The sequence below is a fragment of the Astatotilapia calliptera genome, chromosome 2 (genome assembly GCF_964374335.1).
Source record: "Astatotilapia calliptera chromosome 2, fAstCal68.1, whole genome shotgun sequence".
Classification (NCBI taxonomy): Eukaryota; Metazoa; Chordata; class Actinopteri; order Cichliformes; family Cichlidae; genus Astatotilapia; species Astatotilapia calliptera.
In genome coordinates, this window is record NC_137423.1 from 33,263,026 (window position 1) to 33,288,104 (window position 25,079).

Genomic DNA, 25,079 nt, shown 5'->3' on the forward strand with positions numbered 1-25,079 from the left:
ATGCCACTAGGAAAGTGTATTATGCTAAATGTGTTACTGTTATGAACAACAACCCATATGAAAACTTTGATGAAAGCATGTATTCATTCATTTGTTCATATGTATGAACCCGTGAAGCTTCTAATAACATTCACTATGAATTAATATTCACTATATTGTGTTTATGTGCAGTGTTTGTAGTGGAACTAGCGTTACTTTTAATTTGAAATGACTACATCAAATTGCAAACAGTGATTTAGTTTTGGTTTGACTTTTCATTACAAAAACAAAGACAGCTTCTTTGTTAGCACTCATGATGATTGTGTTCTCAGGCTGAGTGGTGAGTATTTTTTTACTCTGTTTTCAGTTTGTTGAGCTGAAAAAGATCTTGTTACGATATCTTCCTGTAAACACTTACAGGGTTTACAGGAAGAACCCCCAAAAGGTAATTTTTTTTGTAAGGGACCTTTGAGTCTATCACCATCGCTGACTGATGTCAGGGAAAGTCCCATATCCTTCTGACCATTTACTACAAATGATGCTCTTGTATTCACTTTTACTTTTGGTTTTCATTTCAGAAAGCTACATAAACCCATGCCATACAAATCTCAATCTTTGTGTTTTATTCGTGAAAAGGGGCTATAAAGAAACAGAAACTTCAACTGAATTTACAAGAATTGTTTAATTTATTGCAGCCTTCACATAAATCACCATGAAAATTAAACTAAACACAGAAACAAGAAACTGAAAGTGTTGCTGTTCATGAGCTACAGAGAGTCCCAGCAGTGTTTGCATGACAAGAGGTGTCCCTCCACAGATAACAGCAGCTCCACTGGAAGCCACAGTTTTTCCATATGGAGATGCTGTTACAGCTGGTGAGACCCAGAGAAAAACACAGCTGAGAGCACCAAGCCAGACCACGGCATTGGATGTACACTCATTCTGCTGGCATCTTCTATTTAAGTGTTTTTCCTGTCATATATTCAGTTGGCAAAACTGAATATAACCAAAACTTACCTTAAACAACTCCTCTGGGCTTTCCTATTTTTGTGGGGCTACCACTACAGTCTGTATTGTTCGTACTCTTGATCAGCCAGACAAGCATTTCAGAGTACTGCAAACTGGAAGGGGGCGGCAGCATCATGGTCCACTTTTAAATCATATGAATTAATGCTGCCCTCTTTTGGTCATCTGTTTCTGACTACATGAACTTGAATCATTTTATTACACATGATACTTCAGCTTTCATGTCACAATACTACCCACACCCAATAAAGACTTAGTATCATCCACTATTTTATCTTCTAATCTTGGCTTTTACTGCCTCTAAGATTACATGTGTCCCTTCTGATGCCAATAAAAATCAGGCTCATTCCCTCCAAGAACACGTGCTCCTAGAAGTTAACAATGGTTCCAGTAACCCTAGTAAAAAATAAATAGATCTATTGTGCTATTTCTTTTTATATTAGGTGTTGAAAGGATCTTTAACACAAGTGGTAAACAGGAACGAGCATCATTTTCTTGTGTGTAGCTCATCTTCTTCCCAGAATCTCACTGAATATCCTCGGTGAAATTTGACCTTTAATCCTCTCCTTCTGTAAAAAGAAGAAAAAAGCCTCAGAGAACCATAAAGCAATATAAGGGCAGCCTGGAGAGAACTTCACCCCATTGTCTCCTTCGACTTTGGCCGCCCTGCTATATATTGTTAACAGATAATTCCATTATGAAGGGTCATTAGCGTCTTCAGATAATGTGCACCATGAGGCCGAGCACGGAAACTAGAATGAACTCGGTCTGGACAGAGAAAGGTGACGTCAGGAAATCAAATACCACATATTAAACCAACATTTTTAATGCTGGGAAAATCCTCACGCTTATCATCTCAGAGTTAGAACCTGCAGAAACTGAAATGTATTCATACTATAATCATTTTTATCTGAATAGGTACAATATCGTCTTTGTTACCGAAATGACACCAAACATCTTTGTAAATTACACACATGTTCGCACAGAACGTGTTTGCTTTTGAAGGCACTTGAATTCATTATAAATGAATCATCTAATTTCCTTAAAAGATCCTCTGTGATCAACTGTTCTCATTTTAACATATATACAAATACATATTACAGGGTTTGTCCTGCAGTGTGCAAGCAGATTAGATGCATGGTGAAATAAACTGGTCTTGTTAATCTCTTGAGTTAGTTTGCTTTCTAGAATGTAAAAGAAAAGTTAATACTTACCCAGTAAAAGCTGCAGGCAAAGCTTCTTCAGTTATTAATTGTAAAAGGAAAACACAAGACAAGTAAAACCCAGATAAAAAAAGAACAAAATATAAGTGTGAGGGGGAAAAAAGACAAACGAATAAATAGTAAATAAGAGCGTTTTTACAAAAAAGACACCCAGCAGTGAGCGGAGTCTCTGAGTAATGGTAGGCTCGTGAATGAGGGCTGCTTAAGACTACGTGGGGGAGAGAAAAATTAATCATTACACTTACTGTAAATATGTAACAAACCCAACCTGCACATAAAAGTCAGCAAATTGCATTGTGTTTGAACACCCACGGAGACACGCAGATGAGATGAAATCATACATGCAGCATAGCAGCCAATAAGATCATCCGACCTTCTCATCAGGCCTCCCCCACCCCTAATCATCAGTGGACATAATTCCTCTGCTGACACATTTCACTCTCTCTCTCTCTCACTCACTCTTACTGGGGCGCGGTTTAATAAAATCCCCTGATTAAATATCTAAATGGAAAGAACATTATGAGATTACTTTAAAGAAATGATTGATGAATAGTCAAAATCTGGGCCAACTCCATCAAGTTGTACTGTTTATTCTGGTCTTGGATATCTATCAAATCCAAATCTGGACTGGACTTTTGAAGTGACTACAAGATGATATATGATTTTTTTTTTCAAACGATTTGTAAATTATAGACAATAATAAGACCTTATGTATCCCCCAAAACACAAACCGTTTAAAAATGACCCAGATTTGAAGGCGTTTCTATTAACAGTGTTACTTTACGGTGTTGTTTTGAAGATGACTTTTGAAGACAAAGAGTGTTTGCCTGAAACAAATTTGTAAAGTGCATTTGGCTCAAGCTCAAAGTGAGTGATTCCTGCAAACAGTTCATTCCTGCATGTGTCTTTGGTCAAAGTGTGAGAACAATAATTGTAAATGAGTTACAAAGGGAGAGCCTCTTCGTCTTCCTCCAAGCCAGTTAGATGCATTTATAAATAGTTCTTAAATAGCACATCTAAACCAGTAACACACTCAATGTGTTTCCTGATCTCATTGACTTTGACGGGAATTTGGTTTAACACCATATTTCACACCAAATTATATTCTTTAAAACCATAAATAGACGTAGTGAAGTAATGATTTAATATTCACTTAATCTTTATTTCAGAGGTAAACACCTTGATTTATATACTTTATCCTACTCAGGCCACATCAGTAATAATAGTAGAATTAAAATCCTGCTTCGAACAGAGTATTTCTACACTCTGACCTAGGGCACTACTTTCACCAATCTATACTATTTCACCAGTGATTTAAAGAAACTGGTGTAAGAATGTTTTTTTCCTTAAAAAAGATATTTGATTTAGTTCCTGTAGATATTTTGCATTGTTTATCATTTGACATCGTTTTAGTACCCCGGTATTGATATGCTGTCGCAGAGGTGATGAATAGATGGGGTCAGGTGAACCCTGCAGTAGCTTACGTGTTACTGTTCATTATTTGCATGTTAGGGAGGCTTATTCATTCATTTGAAGTATAACTCAGTAGAAGCTCAAGGTGTATAAACGTGAAGATAGCGTCGTCAAAGTGTCCCCAGTAAGTGGAGGATCTGTATGTTGTTTGTTTTTTAAACAAATCTTAAGACTTCAAAAATCGTTCTTTCTAATAAGCGTGAATTTCGCGTTGTTCTTTTTGACTCGCGTGGGCTTCCTTACTGGTGAAGCGGTGTTGTCCGATGTGTGAGTAGCTAACTATCCCTACCTTCACTGGGTATATTAGCTCATATTTCCTCCGTACATAAATAAACTGGCACGTCAGTTTGCATTTAGCTCAAGTATACAAACTAACATTAACGGCACAAGTGATGAAGAGCTTATTGGAGTTCCTAATTGTTTCTAATCGTGCTAGCCAGCGAGGCTTCCCAGTTAGCTTTCGCAATTTGAACGTTAGCCACATTAAAGCTAATTTTAGCTCTCATCACGATGGTATTTATTATATCAAATAACTGCATATGTGTAGCGGGAATAAATTTGTGTTTTTGGTAAGCTGCTAGTAAAGGAATCGTTTATTTATATTCACGCAGTGTTATATTCGGACAATAGTGGTCAGTGTAGCTGCTTTAGTCGGCTAAAATAAAGTCATGAGCTCTTGCACTAACTTTAGTTTGGTTAGAAGTCCTTTGGGTTCTTTTCATCATCAAATGAAAGCATTGTACCAGTACGTTAGACGATGAACTCCTCGTTAACGTTCCTGTATTGTTTCAGGTCAAAATGGCAGAGCTAACAACACTCGAGAGTCTGCTGGAGATGGGGTTTGATCGAAACAGAGCGTGAGTGATCCCTGATGCACACATTTTTTATTGGTTTATTTGGATTTCAGGTTTGAAGCTGATTTCAAGGAAATTAAACTGTGTCTACATTATCTATCATATTATCATAATCTGTCTTTAGAGAGAAGGCAGTGGCCAACACAGGGAACCAGGGAATTGAGCAAGCCATGGATTGGTGAGTTTAGCACTCAGAATAACAACACACTACGGTACTTTGAAACCTCCCACATTAACATTTTCCCTCTGTCATCACTTAACTTGGTGCCACAGTCCAGCTGCACACGCCAGTTTCCCTCATAAAACTATCCAGTGGTTTTCATTTCCCAATGTAAACATGATTGTGGTGATCGGATAAGTGACTGTTGTTTTTTCAGTTTAAGAAATATTGATTAACTTTGTAGTGTTGTCTCAAAAAGCGAATTAGAAATGCTTGTGTGTGCCTTCATCTCCTCTCACTTGGATTGGACTGTTTTCTTGTCGGACTGAAACATTTATTAATCGCATCTAATCTGTGCAAGATGCTACTGTGAGGCTTTTAACTCATTATAAACTTTCTCATATCACCATATTTTTAAAGCTTTCACACTGACTTCCTGTCAGGATTAGCTTTCAGTTAAAAATCTTGGTTCTCACTTTTATGGCTTTATGGGGTGCAGCCCCCTCCTAGATAGTCTCCCTGCTACTACTCCAGTCCTATTCTTCAAACCAAGTTCTTAGACCTGTTTGTGGTTCCTCATACCCGCCTGAAAAATAATATTCCAAAACTTTGGAATAGCTTGTCACACACTCTTTGCACCCTTGACTTTGTGGTATTCTTTAAAAGGCAGTTTAAAACTAATCTTTTCAGATTTTGTGGGTTTTTTTTACTTTGTTTGTGTGTGTCCATTTTGACTTGAAATAGGGTGTTTAAAAATGTTATCTAGACCTCTGTAAAGCTCTTTGTGGCTGTTGGAAAGTAATACATTTTGCTTACGCACTCTCCTCAGGCTAATGGAACACGAAAATGACCCAGACATCGATGAGCCCTATGTGCCGCCAGCGGGCAACATCCTGGGAGGAGAAGCACAGAGCCAGCCCAGCACAGCAGACAGCTCTGAAGGTCAGGAGGGGCAGGAAAGTTTTGAAGGTATGTCATTAAAGGGGCAGGAAATAAAAGTCACCCACAGATTTTCAGTGTGATTGAATATACCACTAGACAACCTAAATGTATCTACTCTTAAGGACTTTACACACTGGACGTGTAAAATCCGTGTGAATATTTAATGTGTTAAAAAAAATTTTTGACTTGATTTGGATCCAAATAAATAGATCTGACCAATCAGACCGCCACATTTGCAGTAAGTGTGGTCATACTGAATGTGTGCACCTGTGCTGTATATCCAAAAGGAAATGGTAAAATTACACTATTTTGCCTTTGATAGCTATACCAGTTAATCGTGTGTGTATATATATATATATATATATATATGTGTGTGTGTGTGTGTATGTATGTATATATATATATATATATATATATATATATATATATATATATATATATATATATATATATGTGCGTGTGCGCGTGCATACAGCTAAATTCAGTTACAGGATATGCACCCCCAGTAAATCTATCTTATCTAGCTCTTTATCTCAAAAATGTTGTGTCAAGTGGTTGAGTCACTTCCTTGATGTTTCGTTGGTGGTGTTTCGTTGTGGTTCATTGGCACTGCTGTGTTGTTTTAAGGTTTGTGGTATTTGATTTTAGATGGGCCTCTTGTCTTGTTTTGCGTTTGTTAGTAGTCGGAAGTAAGCTGTCAAAGTTTTCACGTTGTCTTGCCTGTTTGCTTCGGCATCAGGAATAGCAGGTGGAGACATCGGCTACATTGAGACAGAGGACGGCGTCAAACGGCCAATGACAGAAGAGGAGAAAAATGAGCAGGTCAAGAGGTCAGAGGATACTCAAAGTGCATTTTACTGATTAGCAGTGTGCATATTGAATATAGAAGCACGTGTGTAATTTAAGCTGTGTCTGTTTTTCAGGCTCGAGGAGCTGATGCGGGTGAAGCAGGCGGAGAGAAGAGAGCGAGAGCGGGCAGAAGAGGTGGAGAGGGAGAAGCAGCGGAGGAAGCAGGGCCAGGAGCTGCAGCAGATGCGCCAAAAACTGCAGGACGATGAAATGAAAAAAATTGCTGAGCAGCGTCAGAGGGAGAAGATGGAGGACAAAATGGCAAGGTATGTTTTTCAACAACACACATACAGTTAGAGAACGTGATAATTAGGTTTGGAGAAGGATTGCATACCAGAGTACATAGAGTCTAATAACCATTCAGTCAAAAAGACACTTCTTTGGCTTCGCTCCCAAATGTCTGACATTAGAGCAGGGCGATATGACCAAAAATATTTATATGATATACATTTGAAAATTTGCAATAATGATATAACTGATGATATAACTGACACTAGACAAAATACTTTACAACTCCACAACTTTATTAGTGCAAAAAAAAAAAAAATCAATGTATTTTTACTTAAACAAGCAGCTGTTTTTTATGTGCATTAAAGTTATATAAAAATTTAACAGTGCAAATGCAAAATCCTTGCTGACAGTTTAACCAAAAGGCGTTTCCAGTGGAAATTGGCCGACATATCCTCAGCATAACCATGTATAATATCCACAAAAGTTAAAAAGAGGTTATACACACACAATACGGTAATATTATGTTGAAGCACAGTACGTATCACTCCGCGAGGCTCCTGCCTACGATAGCCGTAATGCTCCGACAGTCCATCAAGCGGTGCGGGTTTCTAGCTTAGCAAAGTCGTACTAAAACATTTGACAGATTTTCGAGCGCCATGTACGACACAAAATCGTTTCGAGGTCAGTAAACACAACCAGAATTCATACATAAGACACACGGGATTATAAGGGGCACTGTCGATTTTCAGAAAAATCAAAGGATTGATTTTAAGTGTGCTGTATTTTCCAAAAAACACGGTAATAACGACGGCCCGCAAGCATGCGCTACCAAAAATGCTTTGTTGTGTATCTGACGGACGAAAGCTAAACCAGTTCCACACCACTGAAGCTGCAGCATTTTTACAAACCAATTCTGGTTCATCTGTTTCATTCAATGATCCGCTTTCGACCTTCTCATTCTCCGTAGCTGCCATGCTTTTTCCGCCATGTGCGTATAAAAACAAAGGCACTGCGCATGTGCGTTTGACCCATATTCTATCGCGATATTCCATTTTCTTATCGTTGCCCAACATTATACCGGTATTACCGTGAACAGTATGTTATGGCCCAACCCTATCTGACATGTTTATTCTCATAAAAACAAACTTTCAGTCTTACAGGCCCAAGACTAGCAAATCCCACCATCTCATATACAGGACTAGCTTGGCTAAAAGGCATTCTGTTGCTTTTTAAATAGTATAATGTTACTCTGCCCGATAATTGTCTCCCAGCATAATCTCATGACAGATGGATGGGCTGTAGAAGAGCATCAGCACAGCAACAGGGCTGGTATCTGGTGTCTGCTTGTGTGAGGAGGAGCACAGCCAGAGCCCTACAGAATCAAGTTTAAACGGCTATTCTTGTGCATGTTTCTGACCAGACTGTTGGAAACAGACAACGCAAGGATGACATGAGGGTCCCAGTGATGTTACAGGGATCATAATGTTTGCCACACTCTTTCACGTCTGACACATGTTCTCAATTTGAAGCTTCTTTAATCTGTGGAGAGAATTTGGGTGTTCTCTGGTTAAAAGTCATAAAGCTGCACAGTGCTGGGCTGTGAGCTGATACCACTAACAGATTTCAAGCCCTTGTTTCACCCTCGGTGAAATCATTTTCTGACAGTCTGGTGAGAAACATGCACAAGTAACTTACTGTGGTCACTTCAGCTGAGCACTGACACACAAAAGAGCAGATAGCAGTCATGCTGTTGATTTTTGTGATGTTTTCCAATGTATTGCAAGCCTAAATACTGTGGATTTATTAATAAAAAAGCTAAGCGTTTCACTGTAACTAGTTGTTCCCATGAACCCTTTTTGTTACATTCAATTGTTTTGTTTTTTTATAAAAAGGTAACAAATAACCCAGGAAAATTTTTTATCTCTGCTTTACCTATTGGAAAATGTTCGCATTCATAAAGATTAACTTGTGTTTGATTAAGTAACTTTGTTCCTTTGTTAACTCTGGTTGCTGAGTCATTGTGTTGCTTATCTTTATTACCAACAGGCAAAGGGTTAAAGAGAAGATAGCAAGAGACAGAGAAGAAAGAGCACAAAAGGTACTTTTCAAGTTTATTTTCCATTTCTGTATTCTTCCACTTCTGGTGGAAACAAGAACAACTTGGACTTTTTTTTCTGTGAAGTTTGGAGGTATTGCACCCTCGAGCACCACTGCGTCATCCCACCCTGGCCAGCCCAGTCCGTCTTCACCCACCAGTCAGGGCCCTCCACCCACTAAAAAGGAGTATGATGAATCCAGGATACAGGTACCTAATTCATACTTGGTTTTAAAATTTTACTTTACATGTATGTTAATAAAGTTTGAAGTCTGTGCCCTTTGAAACAGAACGTCACAGGTTTCGATAAATGCATATATAATATGTGCACAGAGTCTTCAGGCCTAACAGGGTGTTTAGAATAAAATGGATGATAAGCAGAGTGTGCTTCAGGGCTTAGGCCTTTAGATGAAAATGAATCCACTAAACTGGTGTTGCGTTGAACTTTAAAATATGTACTTTAATTTTTGCTGCTTCTTCACAGGTCCGTCTGCTGGACGGCTCGACCATCACAACAGTCTTCAAGGCCCAGGAGCCGCTGGCGGCAGTGCGCGTCTATGTGCAGATGAACGGCAACACGCCCGAGGGTCAGGACTTCACGCTGCTGTCACCTTACCCCCGTCACGTCTACACTGAACTGGATATGGAGAAGCCCCTCAAAGAGCTGGGTGAGCTGGGAATAGCCACTTAGCTTAAACTGGATTTGGTATCATCACGTTATAATTTTAATATTTAGTGAAGATTAAAAAAAATCACAAATTGAAATCAGACTTGCTTTGGTTCTGTGTGTTCAGGTTTGGTGCCTTCAGCTGTGCTGGTTGTTGCCAAAAAGTAAGAACAGGAGGATCTGCTCTGTGAGCCTACCTCACCACTTCCACTACATCGACACCAGAACATGGACTGATCCACAAACAGAGCTGCAGTCTTTTTCATTTCACCCAACAAGCCAGATAACTTAATACAAGCACAGATGTGTAATTCCTCTCGAAATGATGATATGGAGGAAATTGGTTCGACTATCAAAAAGAAAAAGGCTTGATTGAATCCATCCTGTTCTGCGCTGGTTTCACCGGCTGTGGGTTGGTGTGTGCAGTGAGCCTGATAGTGAAGATAGCTGGTTTCTGACAGATACTGCTTCAAGGAGCACCACTCATAGTTTCAACACATTAAAGACAAAAATAGAGAACAAACTTGTTGAGTTTTAACCCGATCCATAAAAACACCTGATTCGGAAAGGACCTTAAGTTTAATCCCCACAATCTTCCTGATTTTGTGACAGTTTGCCTTTTCTTTTTTATATATAAGTTTAAATATATCAACAGCTATGTCTACCTGGTCACCAAAAATCTACTTAAAATAAAGCTGACTTGGAAAGTTTGTTACTTGTGAGCTTTGTTCATTTAATTCTGCTCATCATCTCCATCCTACTTTATATGTTCCAGTTATCACCAAACAAAAGGTTCAGCTGAAGCTGTGGACGGTGTCATTAGTTTTGTAGGCGTGTCATTGAACAGATAGAGAAAGACAAATTCCGACCTTGGGATGGGGATAAAGTTTAGAGAAGGGTTGGGCAATTTTCCAGTGAAAGTGTAACATCTCCTGTTATCAGTAGAAGTTTATAAAGAGATAAAAATAACATTTAGCAGAATCAAGTCCAGATTATTGATGCAGCCCTCCACAACGGTCCGACATAAACTTTGGACTTTTAACTGTATTTTCATAAGTTTTATAACTACTGATAAAGCCCTCCCCCATGCTTCAAAGTAATTAAGTAATAAACAAGTGGCTGACAGAAAAGTTTGGTTTTTTTCCTCCACTGTCTACAAATTTTTTTTCACAATTTGTAGTTGATGTGTAGTTAAACTTCCTTAGAAAGGGGAGTTTCTTTGGTCCGGCACACTCAAGATTACCGTGTGTTGTATTTAGCCCGCAGTGCAAAATGAGTTTGAAACCCCCGGTTTAGAGGATCATCTGTTAATCAATATTCAAGGTTAATAGTCCAAAATTCAAATGTAAACCCAAAGTGCTTCAGATTGTCTGGGGATCTGGAGCTTTTTTAATACTTTCTTACAGATTTGCAAAAAATTTAATAAAGTAGGTCTTAAGCAGGAAACCATATTTACACAATCTTGTTGACTTAGTGATTTTATCTCTGTGTAAAGTCTAAAGTTGACTCAAGTGATTTTCCTCTGGGTTTTGTAGTTTGCCACAGATCCTTTTCCTGCTGCGACTCACTCCCACATTACATGTTTGGCATTTTGTCCACATTTGAAATCAATACTTAATCCACCAAATAACACAAGTTTTTGGACTTTGTAGTCCTTTGATATGTACAAGTCTAACAATGTCCACGTTACAGATGGCCTTCCTTAACTTCAAGGTTGTTTTTTTTTTTTTGGCTATTAAAAAAAAAAATCCTCAGCATCTTTTTTTCAGTAAGTTTTAAATCTTGTGTCTGAGTTTCAGCCCAGATCACAGTCGCTAACCAACAGCAGTCCCTCTTCTCACAGAAATTATGCTAGTTTGGCTAAAAATAAAAACCCACGAAGAAGACGAGCGCTTTCCCTGTTTGCATGTGCCCATCCAGCCAACACTTTATTTTAAACAAAGGGCATTCTCTTTCTTGTAAATGCTCTTTCTGACATGTAAACTCCAGATAATGAGCAAGGCACAGCGACCCGAAACAGGCCACCAGTTTTACAGTGTGATATTTGATTTTTTGCCCCACCCACTCTAATTATGAACACACAAGCAGAAACACATGACACAAAGAAACAGTGTTGTGACACACTATAAAACACCTTTATATACATTAGAAAAAAAACATAGCCTAGTCTGTGGAATGGTACAAAATGTCAATCATACATCACCTGTGAAGTTGGATGATTTTAAAACACGAGCAAAGCGGTCAACTTGCAACGAATACAAAAATAGTTCTGATTAAAATTCAAAGACACGCCACTGAAGATGAGCGCCGTGTTTCCTTTCATCTTTCCACCTGCTGTTCAGGGAAAAAAAAAAAATGAAAAGATGATCTTTTAAATGACCATAACTCCTCGTTTTCATAAATCCAGTGAGACAGTGAGGTGACTGAGAGGAAGGACGGAGAGGGAAGAATAATGACTGGATGAACTTTAGCAGGATGAAACTTCTCCACAGTCTGGAGGACTGTTCAGTTCAGTTTTATTGTTCAGTGGCCTGATGCGGTCTTTTGCTGTTGCTCTCTCTAGCTGGGTGGATAGTAGCCCTGGTTGTAGTTCCAGGTGTTCTGGTAGCCGTAGCTGCCGTATTGTGGTTGCTGGAGAAAAACCACGACAAACAGGAAACGGGATTAAAAACATCTTAAACTGTGCTTTGCTACATTAAACCAAGCTGGAACCTCGGGGGCTGAAAAATCAAGACACCTCTTGAGCGTCCACTTGAAGGAGCATCTAGTCATTCTCAATAGACTGTAGATAAATGATGGCTACAGCCATCATTAACATAGCCCATTAGTTTCTGAACTCCAAGCTTAAATCTTTAGCTGCTAAACTCCATCAATTTATTTTAAGCCCCAGTCACACAATGCTTCCTGGGGCAAATGCTAAAAATGAATTTTGTCAAGTTGGTCTGATTATCCGGGACAACATATGTTTTTTTCAAAGGACTGGTGGTTGTAAGGGGTTTCTGACAGCCCTATTATATGTGCAGCACTGGTAACGGTCATACAGCCACATCTATTTATGTTTGGCCCTGGACGGCAGGTATAATGGGACCCTCACTAGTCTATAGGCCTGTTTGGCTAGCTCGCAGGAGCATATTACGATGGGTTCAACTGGGCAGGAGGCAGGGGTACACCCTTAATAGGTCACATATGATCAATTTAGAATGAACCAATCAACCCAGCAAGCCTGTTTTTGGACTACGGAGGAACCTGGAGCACCCGGACAGAACCAACAGAGGCTCTGGGAGAAAATGTTAACTCCACACAGAAAGACCCCAGCTGACCAACAGATTCAAATCCAGACATCTATTAGAGCTAAATAACACACTAATAAAATACGAGAAATTCTCATCAAAACTGAAGACAAAAACTTCTTTGGATGGTCCGTTTACAGAACAGGTAACATTATTTGGCAAATAATTGCATTAAAAAACAAAAAAACAACACAATTATCGGGTATCTGTATTTGTGCTATTAAATTAGATCTGAACATTTTCAAACTAATAGGAGGCTGTGTTCATCTTCTATATGCAGCCTCAAACCCATCCTAATCTAACAATTACATAATTTACTCTCGGATTAATAAAGTATTCTGATCCTACTCCACTATTAATAAAACACAGGCAGACATGTTAAACCACATAATACAGAGTTTATATAAATCTGAGTGTTACCTGGTACCAGCTGCTGTATCCTCCGTAGCCAGTCTGTGCGCTCATATCGGCGCCCATCACAGGAGGAGGCGGCGTGGTGATGGGGACGTGCGGCATGGTAGGTGGGACTTGTGCAGACACAGCAGAGCCGTCATCAGTTTTGCTCAGCTTCTCTGGATCTTCATCCCTACAGAACGAAAATCCTGAAAGCGTGACTTTCATTCTAATCAGTTCACATCTCGTTTACTCAGCAAAAATATGCATCTAGACCTCAGCTGTTATACATGTTTATTAATGAGGCAGATGACAATAACATGAAGGACTATTCTTTAAGAAAAATAAATCATCTAGAAGTGAAACCCCACCCCTTTAAGGCATTCAGACTACATGTTAAATAATACCAGGGTTTAAGTCCATTTCACATTTAGTTAGTCGTTCCTCCCTCTCTCACCCGTTCTCGGCTTCTCTCTTTGTTCCACCGAGCTCCTTCAGCAGCTTCTGGTGCTCCTCGTAAACAGACAGCACACTGCAGAGGACACACATATAAAAACTGAAGAACCTGAAAGGGTTTAAGGGAGCAGTTTAATTTAAAATAGTTCTCTTTCTGAACTCTGACCTCTGGATAGAGTTGCTGTAGTCCTCTGCGAACTGTAGGCCCCTCTGTGAGAAGAGGATCTTGGTGTGAGGTTCGAGAGGAGCTGCCAGAGCTCGTGTCACACACTCCTGCACCGCTGAGGCTGAGGCCCAGGGGTCACCTGAAACCTCCAGCTCCAACAGGTTCATGTGCAGTTTATCATTATCCTGAGGAGAAGGATAATGAAAGGGAAGAAAGAGGATGGGGGCAATTAGTACCTACTTTAAAAGTCCACTAAAATTTGAATTTTCTTTCTTTCTGTTTTTTAAAGTTTGCTCAAACAATACAGGATGCAAAGCTTGTTTGTAAACACAATTTACAAACTGAACATCATGTGTGTATTCAGTGAGATTTAAAACATCTGATTCAACCTACGAAAGCATCAGGAAAATGTTAACTAAGGTCCCAGATCAAGTGAGCAATACGGAAGACTCTTTTTCAGGGGTCGACTCTGATTGTTTTTGCAATCAGAGTCGACCCCTGCTGGTCATTACAAAGAATGCAAGCATCGTCTTCACTTTTCAGCTTACACAAATTTATGGTCTAACATAATTTCTCTGGCAATATGAATGAATTGTGCTCTGTCATCTCACCGGACTAATTTCCAGCGCTTCCTGTAAAACACTGCGGGCACTGCTGGGGTCCCTGCCCAGTTTTAGCAGCAATCGAGCCAGCTTGATTGAATAGAAAGCGTGTAACGTGGGCTTCTCTTTGGATTCAGCCACCGCCTCCCTCAGCAAGGCTTCCGACTGATCCAGCTGGCCGGCTCGTCTCTCCAAAGCAGCCCTGCGGATACGGACGACCGCCAAACCTGGCAGTTTCTTCTCCAGGGCCTCCAACACTCGCCGAGCTTCAGTTAAGTCACCTGATAGAGAAGATGATAAGCTTTCATGACTGTCCAGTACAGCCCTTAAGTGTCTGTTAACATTCAAGAATAAAGAACAAAGGGATGGGTGGGTGTTTAATGTTTTGTCATACCGTGCCTCTCCTCAAAGGTCGCCCAGTGCATGTGGATGTTGGGTTTGTACGCCAGGTGGATTTCACAGGCTCGTTTATAAACCGCCCGGGCCTCGTCCACGCTCTGCGGCTCCAGGTACTGGATGTACTGAGAAACACACACAGAGATTCATGCAGACTACATATGAACTCAAACTGAAGTTTAAATATCCTCCAGTGTTATGTGAAGTTTTACAGACTTTGAAAAGCCAATTTAAGCACACATGCATACATGTCTTAACTGCTTTTTATTTTTTATATGACTATTCAAACAGCACCGATGTCCCGTTTTTGGGGTTGCAGGAGTTAAAGCTGTTAATGTAGAGTTGGTCATCCTGAGGCTGGAATATTGATGATGTTGCTGACGGACGTGTATGCAGAACAATATTTGGTGATGGCAGGTGTTTACTGACTGGCTTTTTTCTAGATGCAAATCTACCTAATTCCTAATTTGAGCTTTTTCTTTTTCAAGGTGGATCAGAAGCAACTATGCTGTCCTTGAGCCGGATCTCATTGAATTTGCACTTACACTTATTAGATGGAAGAGACATCAAGGGTAACAGGGTCATTTTGATCCTCTGCATTTTTAAAAAGTATGTGTTGTTTTATTGTAATATTTCTTTATTAGTAAATTCTAGTATATATTTTACCTTTACGATCTGTAATGAAATAATAAATAATTTGCAAAACTGATAAAAATAACTAAGACATAATTTTAAATACTAACTTTGATTACAAAAATTTATTTAACTTCAAGAAATGACTTCTCTGGCTTTGCTGTTTATTGTTGCTGAATGGGGCCAAAAGGACCCACCTGGCAGTTTTAGTGTTAAGGCCTAAAATTCTGAGTTTAGGGAGAATTTAAGGAGATTTTAAATCAACCTGCAGAAAAAAAGTGTATCTGCAAATCATTCTTACCCTGGACCAGAATTCCTCATAGAGTGCGCAGGCGATCAGGCAACGTTCAAAGAGGATGCGAACTCTGTGGTCATCTTGAGCAGCTATAGTGTCCTCCAATGGTTCCTGTGGAGGGGCCATGACCTCCGACTCCTCTGTGATGGCCTGGTTTGGATCTAGTATGACCGAGGTGTCACAAAGCAGTCGCACAGCATGGGCAAACAGTTACAAAAACATCTTTATATTTGTTTTGATACTTGACCAGCAGGAAACGATTAATGACAAAGAGAAGCCCTCTTACATGGGAATCAGCTAGTAAACCACACCCTCCTCCTGGTGCCATCAGGACTGTGCAATTATTTCAAATGTAAATTCAGATACAGTGATTGCCTCCAATAATTATTAATACAAAATAATCAAGACCTGCAATGGGGCTCTCATTTCATCTTGCATTATAATTCTAATCCTCTCTCTTATAACACAGTTTTGTGCCTGTGTAAAAGCCCAAACTCATTCCTCACTGGCAGGTCAGCTCAAGGCAAGATTAGGGAAAGAGATTTTTGGTTGGAAACACTTTGGTTTTAATGGGTTTGCAGGATTAAACTGCATACTTATAAAGACCCCCAGCTCAAAAATGCTTATTTATTTATAGGTGAACCTGCTAAGTTAAATGTATTTTGTCTTATAGATTTGTTACATATAAGAGGGTTTCTCTTTGCCTAAATGCACTGTACTGTACAGCGCTTTTTTACTTTGAGAACTTGATACATCCACCCATTCCTACAAATACTTTTTTCCCCCCCATTATGGCAACTGAGGTTTCAGGGATCGACCCACTGACATTGCGATTAATAGAAGGTCAGTGGTTCTCCATAGCCACAAGCAGATGAGGATATATGATTACGCATTGTAGATAAACATGTTATTGCAACTGTGTGGGAGCCTGTTTGGAACACTTCATTTAGATTCATGGAAACCAAAAAGCCTCTTCATCACCTGTGTAGTCACCTTGGCTGGGGTCTTTCGTGTCCTTGTTCAGCTCTGTGATCTCCCAGTCGAGGTATGAGTGCCAAGTGCGGAGCTGGAGGCGATCAAGTGGCTTAACGTGGAAGTACGGTCGCTTGATCTGTAGTCACAGAATGCGGAGGGAGCATCTTTGTTAAAAAGGGATCTTAGTTTAAAACCTATGAAGCCAAGAATTTAAAACTTTCTGATTACTGCCAATAAAACCTTTAGGTTTTTTTCCTCCAACTGTCTTTGTCAAAAATCTTTTTCTTTTCTTTTTTTTTTTTAAACACCTACAGTGGCTTGCAAAAGTATTCGTTCCCGTTGAACTTTTCCACATTTTGTCACCTTACAGCCACAAACATGAATCAATTTTATTGAAATTCAACGTGAAAGACCAATCCAAGGTGGTGCACACGTGAGAAGAGGAACGAAAATCATACATGATTCCAAACACTTTTTACAAATAAATAACTGTAAAGTGGGGTGTGCGTAATTATTCAGCCCCCTGAATCAATACTTTGTAAAACCACCTTTTGCTGCAATTACAGCTGCCAGTCTGTTAGGGTATGTCTCTACCAGCTTTACACATCTACAGACTGAAATCTTTGCCCATTCTTCTTTGCAAAACAGCTCCAGCTCAGTCAGATTAGATGGACAGCGTTTGTGAACAGCAGTTTTCAGATCTTGCCACAGATTCTCGATTGGATTTAGATCTGGACTTTGACTGGGCCATTCTAACACATGGATATGTTTTGTTTTAAACCACTCCATTGTTGCCCTGGCTTTATGTTTAGGGTCGTTGTCCTGCTGGAAGGTGAACCTCCGCCCCAGTCTCAAGTCTTTTGCAGACTCCAAGAGGTTTTCTTCCAAGATTGCCCTGTATTTGGCTCCATCCATCTTCCCATCAACTCTGACCAGCTTCCCTGTCGCTGCTGAAGAGAAGCCCCCCCAGAGCATGATGCTGCCACCACCATATTTGACAGTGGGGATGGTGTGTTCAGAGTGATGTGCAGTGTTAGTTTTCCGCCACACATAGTGTTTTGCATTTTGGCCAAAAAGTTCCATTTTGGTCTCATCTGACCAGAGCACCTTCTTCCACATGTTTGCTGTGTCCCCCACATGGCTTGTGGCAAACTGAAAACGGGATTTCTTATGGTTTTCTGTAACAATGGCTTTCTTCTTGCCACTCTTCCATAAAGGCCAACTTTGTGCAGTGCACGACTAATAGTTGTCCTATGGACAGATTCCCCCACCTGAGCTGTAGATCTCTGCAGCTCGTCCAGAGTCACCATGGGCCTCTTGGCTGCATTTCTGATCAGCGCTCTCCTTGTTCGGCCTGTGAGTTTAGGTGGACGGCCTTGTCTTGGTACAGTTGTGCCATACTCCTTCCATTTCTGAATGATCGCTTGAACAGTGCTCCGTGGGATGTTCAAGGCTTGGGAAATCTTTTTGTAGCCTAAGCCTGCTTTAAATTTCTCAATAACTTTATCCCTTACCTGTCTGGTGTCTAACTCCAATCGAGAATCTGTGGCAAGATCTGATAACTGCTGTTCACAAACGCTGTCCATCTAATCTGACTGAGCTGGAGCTGTTTTGCAAAGAAGAATGGGAAAGGATTTCAGTCTCTAGATGTGCAAAGCTGGTAGAGACATACCCTAACAGACTGGCAGCTATAATTGCATCAAAAGGTGGTTCTACAAAGTATAAGTCAGAGGTAGGGCTGCACGATTTTGCATAAAATGAGAATCACGATTTTTTTTGCTTAGAATTGAGATCACGATTCTCTCATGATTTTCTTTTCCAATATAAATATTTATTGCACTTATTAACTGCACATCAACTTCATAACAGTTGAGACTGAACATAAAAACAATAAATGTCTCACATTTTGTCGTTGCCGCAAAATGTTGTACTGTTGTAATTCCGTCTCCACTGTTGCTCGACACTGCGTGTATACAGCAGGTAGTGCAACAATAGAAAAATAGTTGCTGGACGGCACTGTGCAGCGTTTGTCTAGGGTGTTGATCATTTTCCTAAATCCCTCGTTTTGCACAGTGTTGATGGGAGCCATGTCTTTAGCCAGGTGATAAGTGATAGCCTCCGTAATTTCTTTGTGCCTGCGAGAGTTCGACGGGTATGGGGAAGCGCTGTATAAGGTTTCCGTTATTGATGTTTGGGTGGTTGACCGGGACGGATTTTCTCCATGCAGATTATGTCCCGGATCAAAATGTGATACTATCTTCATCTGTTTTTTTTCTTTTCTTTTTTTTTTTTTAAATCCTTGTCATTTGGAAATGAGATCGCACATAAGTATGAATTGAGATCGCAATTTTCTAACGATTAATTGTGCAGCCCTACTCAGGCGGCTGAATAATTACGCACACCCCACTTTTCAGTTATTTATTTGTAAAAAATGTTTGGAATCATGTATGATTTTTGTTCCACTGCTCACGTGTGCACCACTTTGTGTTGGTCTTTCACGTGGAATTCCAATAAAATTGATTCATGTTTGTGGCTGTAATGTGACAAAATGTGGAAAAGTTCAAGGGGGCCGAATACTTTTGCAAGCCACTGTAGGTGTTTTTTACTTTCCCCAATAAGGGCTCATTAATATATATGTAGTTTTCTACCAGGACCTAATCTGTTAATCATCTCTAATAACTCTTACATTAACCCCTTGATTCAGGACAATGTTCTACATTAGCACAGAAATAGGAAAGCACTTATGAATAAAGGAGAGAAAATAATCCCTCTACTTCTCCTAGATTCTCTTAGATAGAGACACAAAAACTACAGCAGCAGCGAATCACAGAAGGACAAACTCACGGCATCTTCAAAGTGCCATCTCTTCCGGACTTCTCCCTCGTTGTCCTGATACACTTTGTCCCTGCGTAGTAACACCTGCTCCCTAATCTTCTGCATCAATTCCTCCTAAAACACAGAAAAAGCATTTTATTAGTCAATGTGACCTCCGCATTAATCCACATCACACACCTCTAATCAATGTGAGGCAGGTGGATGTTACTCGCCTCTGTCAGTGCGCCCCAGGGTGGCTGTGGCTACAATGTAGCTTGCCATCACCAGTGTGTGAATGTGTGTGTGAATGGGTGGATGACTGGATATGTAAAGCGCTTTGGGGTCCTTAGGGACTAGTAAAGCGCTATATAAATACAGGCCATTTTACTCACTGTGTCTGTGCCCTCGGGTGTGGCGGGCTCTTCCTCACCCGGCGGCCTCTCCTTCTCCTCCTCCTGCGATTGTTCGGCTCGTTCCGCTTTCTGGCTCTGACGGCACAGCTCCCTCAGCTCCTCGTACTCCTCTGGAGAAAGCACCTCTTTAGGTTCATGGTTGTTCAGATGCTCTTTAAATCTGACAAATAAAGTAAGACCTCAAATTAGATTAACAAAAGAGGAAAAGAAGAAATGAAGGAAGGGACAGAACAGTGGAGTTATTTAGTGTTGCCCTTAAAAGATACAAAACCTAGCACATGGGGAAATATTTTAACAACTATTAAAAGTTCAGTAAATTAAGAAGATAACATGTGGTATTCTAAAAGTAAAGCTGGTAGAGAAAAACACATTAACATCAGCATAAATAACTGGGTGGTGGCCGTACTTGTCGTAGTGGGTGTTGTAGAGCTGTGTGGGGACTCTGAGGACTCTGTCCAGGACGGCTGTTGCGTTCTTCATGTTCCCCTGCTCCTTCTCCCACTCAACATACAGATCCCAAAGCCGGTCCGAGTGGAAGTCCAAACCGGCTGCCGTGACAGCATCCTCAAACACACTGATGGTTGTTGTGAAACAAATAAAAGCATGATAATCAGCTTTCAGTTTCTCTTAACCAAATCTGATTAGATTGGTTTTAAGACCAGGAAAAAAAGATGAACGTCTAAAGACTTCTTTTTTGGGAATCCTTACGAAAAAAAACAGAGCTCTTGCTGGAAAAAAGAAATTTTAGTTGTATGGGGAAGGCAAAGGCAGAAAAAAATGAAACTAAACAAAAAAAAAAAAAACAGGAAAAAAAGAGGAAGGATTAAAAAGGAAGTAAGATCTGGTCTGTGTGTATGTGTACCTGCGAATCCGCTTGGGTGACTCAGGAAGGTTCATGTCTAGTGTTCCTAGCAGCAGATTGATGTAGTGGATCCACAGATCTACACTGAGAGGGATTGCCTGAAGACCCTGAATGCACACCTAACACAACACAGGACACCCATATATGTTAACTACCTAAATAAAGCGCTTCTAAATAGCCTTGAAAGTATTATTATATAATAACAGTAGGACAGAACAGTAAAAGCTCTCTCGCGTTACCTCCTCTGCTTTGTCGTTAAGCCCAATGCGGCGCTCCAGATCAGCAAATTTCTTCCAGTAACCATAGCAGAGTGGATAGCGAACAAGGAAGGCTTCTAGTGCTCTACGTGAAGATGTGACGTGACCCTGAGGAGACACATTTAATCCAAGTGTCACACGAAGCAACTCTAAATTTCTTCACCAAAAATCTCTTGTGATCTCCGGAAAACAAATGTATCAGAGATCAATCAAAGAAACAAACACACCTCCTGCTCACAGTACTGCAGTAGGTCAGTCCAGGAGGTGAAGTCTTGAGGATTGTCATGAGCGCCCTTCCACAGACGCTCAAAGTCTGCAGGTAGCTCCCCTTCTTCATCCACTGCGGCTGGTTGCATGGAGAAGGAAGCAGGGTCGGGGCCAACAGGAGCCTCAGGAACCACGGCGGCACTGCCGTTCTCTTCCGTCATTTCAGGTAGAGGTGGCGCCGGAACCTCAGGAGCTTCCATGGCTGAAGAGGAAAAGATCAGGGGCATATCTCAATATATTTAAGACCCAAAATATGTACGATACTGAAAAAGATACACTTTTTGGTTGAACCAAAAACCCAAAATGCAAAACATTCTGAGCCAATATTGATGTTTAATACAAGAATTTGACTGACAGCTGGTGCCAGCAAAATCTTATTGTTTACATTGTTTCTGTGATTATTTAATCTGCTTTTAGTGCCAGAGAATAAATCTCTTCTTTATGAAAACTTTTATAAAGTCTGACAACTCGTCATCACATGGTCTCAAAGCATTTTGATGTGACAGACCAAAGAAATGTTGGCCACTGACATAAATGGTCATCTGTCTATGTGTTAACCCTGGGACAGACCAGGGTATACCATGCCTCTTGACCTTTCACAGATGAGATTTGAATTATTATTATTTTAATTATTTTTACAAAAGAAAAAAATCCAACAGCCTACCTTTTACAAATGCCCATAGTTATAAATTATTTATACTCAAAAGACTACAACACAAAGAAACACCCGATAAAACTCCCATTATGACATCGTTTCTGTTTCATCTTTTCTTTGTTGTTCAGCAGGTGTGATGAAAAATAGAAAGAAGACTTAAAGAAATACTCAGCTGCTTAACTGAAGTTACGTAACTCATTCACTTTCTGTTTCTTCTACTTCCTGAATAGTTTTGAATGAAAAATGGTAATAACAGAAACCATGCATGAACATGTAAACTTTAGAATAAAATATGAAAAGAATGGAAAGAATTATCTACTGCCTACAGCTGTGATTTATCTAGTAAAAGGCCAAATAAACTCAACTAAAATGAGTTCGTACAGTATTTTGTTTTGTTTTACCGACTCCTGTCTGCGCCTGCAGAGATGCTTCATTCATATAAAGCTCAGAGTTTTAAAGCGCCTCTGGGCTGTTTTTGACAGACTACAACTAACTTGTCGAAAAAGGGTACACAACAGCAGCCAACAGCTGTATACCCCACCCGATCGTAACTTAGTGAAAGTAAAAGACAGACTGTTCTCCGTGCAGGTGAATTCACGTTAGCTTAGCCTAGCATGTCATGCTTGCACCCACAATGGCTCCAGCTGGAGGCTTTGTTTTTAAAAACGCTGGCTGATTAAACCAAAGCTCCACCACATCTGTAAAACAACTACCGGATACGAACTCTAAATTCACCACCGTTAATCATCTACCTGAAGACTCTACCAGCTCCCCGTTGCCGCTCATCTCCTCACAGCCCTCCGCCGCCGCCATGACGGTAAACGTCTGGCTGACGTCATTCAGGCGCGACAGGACGCCTAAAACAACCTACCACGCTAAAAGTGCAACATTTACATTTTATGGAAGCTTTTCACCGCCACTGAAAAAAAGTGCCATCCACAAGTCATGCCATCCACTATGATCACAAAATTTTAAATTTTTGATATAACAACCTAAATCTCTAAATTTTGATATAATAACCCCAAAATTTGAGACAATAACGTGAAATTTGGATAAAATAAGCCGATAACGACAATTTTTAATCTTACCCAAACGTTCAGTATAACAACCTGAGATTTTGACACCCCAAATATTGATAACCCCACATTTTTATATAATAAGCCGAAATTTTATTATTACTCAAAGCTTCAAATATTGATATAACCAAACATTTTGAAATGATAACCTCAAACTCAAATTTTTTATACATAACTTGAAATTTTCAGACAACCCAAAACGTTTATATAATCACTATAGTAATTAGTGGTGTAGCCCAAGTTGTTAATTTAGTTTCAACTGGAAATGGAGGTCACATAGACAAATGATAGTATATGCTCACAAAAATAAAATACAGAATATGTCTTATCCAGGTTTAGTGTTTGGCAACGAGGTTGGCTTGTAAGTGCTCTTTTTTTAAACTTTAAACCTGACTTTTCTTATTTAGACTATTTTTGTTTTAATTTTTTTCTTATTCCTTGTTTTCATATTTATTGCTTGTGTTTGAATTCATATTCTTGTTGGCTTTAACTAATCTAATTTCACTGTACCTGTGTTTGAATAACAAAAGATTATTGAAATCCACTGGTCTATGCGTTTAGAGACTTCACGATCCATTTTTTTACATTCCAGTCATAGCTGGACTGGCCATCGGGCATACCGGGCATTTGCCTGGTGGGCCGATGGTAATTTTTCGTTTTTATATGGGCCGATGTTTTGTTGTTGTTGTCTTTTTTTCCATAACCGTGTAAACAGTGAAAGGTGGCGGATTGGACAGATGCTGGCAGACGTGTAAAAATAACTCAATTGTTTGGTAGTGGCTATGGTGGAGCTTTCACAGATTCAGTAAAATTAGTAAGCGGTGGAGGCCAGCAGGTGGATGGGGGAAAGGACTGGAGGTGGAGAGACCCAAGGCGGCCGCCAGTCCGACTGTCAGGTGAAATGAGCTTCAGGTAAGAAGTTATGACCTGCAGTCTATGTGGGTCAAACCAAGTTTAGGTGTAGTTTATTTTCATTGTGTTAACTTTTTACAGTCAGTTACAATACTCGTACTGTGTAGTAGCTAGCATGATGGAGTTTCTGTACAGTTGGGTGGGTGCTATGATGTTACTGGTGAACTTTATTTTATTCATATGGTTAGTTAGTAGAGTTCCCAACCGTGCCATAAAAAACGGAATCCTCTGGTATTCAGAGTTAATATTATGTGTTTTGTATTGAGCTGAAAATAAACAAAAAGACAAAAAGCTGGAGTTATTCTGTGTCTTTGCTGCACAGCTGCCTCTTCTTCTCTCACTCTCCCCCCTCCCTCTCCTGCTGCTACTTCAATCATGAAACTGATCAATGATCAGTTGATCTGCGTTTCTGCCGCAAGTCCCGTCTCTCTTGCTTGTTTATCTCCCGCTTTGCGCCAGCAAGAGGAAACTAGCGGAGGTCTCGTTAAACAGCAGAAGCGCCTTTAAACGTGATAAGCTGTTGTTAGAATTTATTTAATATTACTTTCTAGTATCAGCTGATGTTTAAGCTGCTGGTCATGATATCGGTTTGGTTATCTGGTGAGAGGGAAACATGAAGATGAAACCAGGAGATGTCCTTACTGAATCATCAGAGCTGAACAGGTGATGGAGAAACAGGTTTACCTTTTAGGTGACATGAATGGGTTGAAGGAAAGCTATGAACTGTTTCTGAGAGACAACTTACACCAGGATCCTTTCTGTGTAGCTGACAGCTGGTAACTGTGCAGGGGCGGGTCTAGCAAAGTTTTGCCAGGGGGCCGATAGGGCATTAACAGGGAAAGGGGGGCACAAAGAAATACTTTTCTTTCTTATTCTCATTTAAAATTTCTAGCTTTTAACAAATAATTATCTGAATCTTACAACCAAAGTTTTCATCTGATGTCAAATTTATAGAAATCCATTATTGTACATAGTAAGTTTTTTTCAGGGTCCCAAGATAATTTCTTCAGAAGAAAGTACTGTACATGATGCCAGTATTTTCCCACATTTTCTAGATACTGTACTAGTACTTTGTGTAAAATGCCATCAAAAAGTCAGTTAAGTTTTATTCTTTCTCA

The 25,079-nt window shown here is 40.0% G+C and overlaps 2 protein-coding genes across 7 annotated transcripts; one reads left to right on the forward strand and one right to left on the reverse strand.

Moving 5' to 3' along the window:
• Positions 1–3,666: 3,666 nt before the first annotated feature.
• On the forward strand, positions 3,667–10,209 carry ubxn1 (UBX domain protein 1). 4 transcript variants are annotated; one of them, XM_026143320.2, is made up of 10 exons: positions 3,667–3,825; positions 4,494–4,558; positions 4,680–4,733; positions 5,545–5,684; positions 6,397–6,487; positions 6,581–6,772; positions 8,784–8,835; positions 8,920–9,042; positions 9,317–9,500; positions 9,627–10,209. In XM_026143320.2, exons 2-10 carry the CDS (start codon positions 4,500–4,502, stop codon positions 9,665–9,667), a joined length of 936 nt encoding a protein of 311 aa, XP_025999105.1. In that variant the 5' UTR covers positions 3,667–3,825; positions 4,494–4,499; the 3' UTR covers positions 9,668–10,209. The 4 variants fall into 4 exon arrangements, with proteins under 4 accessions (XP_025999105.1, XP_025999098.1, XP_025999113.1 ...); XM_026143313.2 differs by lacking the exon at positions 3,667–3,825 and adding an exon at positions 3,907–3,968; XM_026143328.2 differs by lacking the exon at positions 3,667–3,825 and adding an exon at positions 3,924–3,999.
• Positions 10,210–11,612: 1,403 nt separating this feature from the next.
• LOC113007029 (pre-mRNA-processing factor 39) lies at positions 11,613–22,839 on the reverse strand. 3 transcript variants are annotated; one of them, XM_026143357.2, is made up of 15 exons: positions 22,726–22,839; positions 21,279–21,520; positions 21,034–21,159; positions 20,795–20,913; positions 20,339–20,506; positions 19,912–20,092; positions 19,550–19,654; positions 16,724–16,841; positions 15,737–15,891; positions 14,801–14,927; positions 14,416–14,687; positions 13,805–13,989; positions 13,640–13,714; positions 13,210–13,375; positions 11,613–12,130 (listed from the first exon to the last, which is right to left on the reverse strand). In XM_026143357.2, the coding sequence occupies exons 1-15, from the start codon at positions 22,784–22,786 to the stop codon at positions 12,059–12,061; spliced, it is 2,172 nt and encodes a 723-aa protein (XP_025999142.1). In that variant the 5' UTR covers positions 22,787–22,839; the 3' UTR covers positions 11,613–12,058. The 3 variants fall into 3 exon arrangements, with proteins under 3 accessions (XP_025999142.1, XP_080145484.1, XP_025999135.1); XM_080289358.1 differs by having other exon boundaries at positions 15,737–15,900; XM_026143350.2 differs by having other exon boundaries at positions 16,712–16,841.
• Between the last annotated feature and the right edge of the window lie 2,240 nt (positions 22,840–25,079).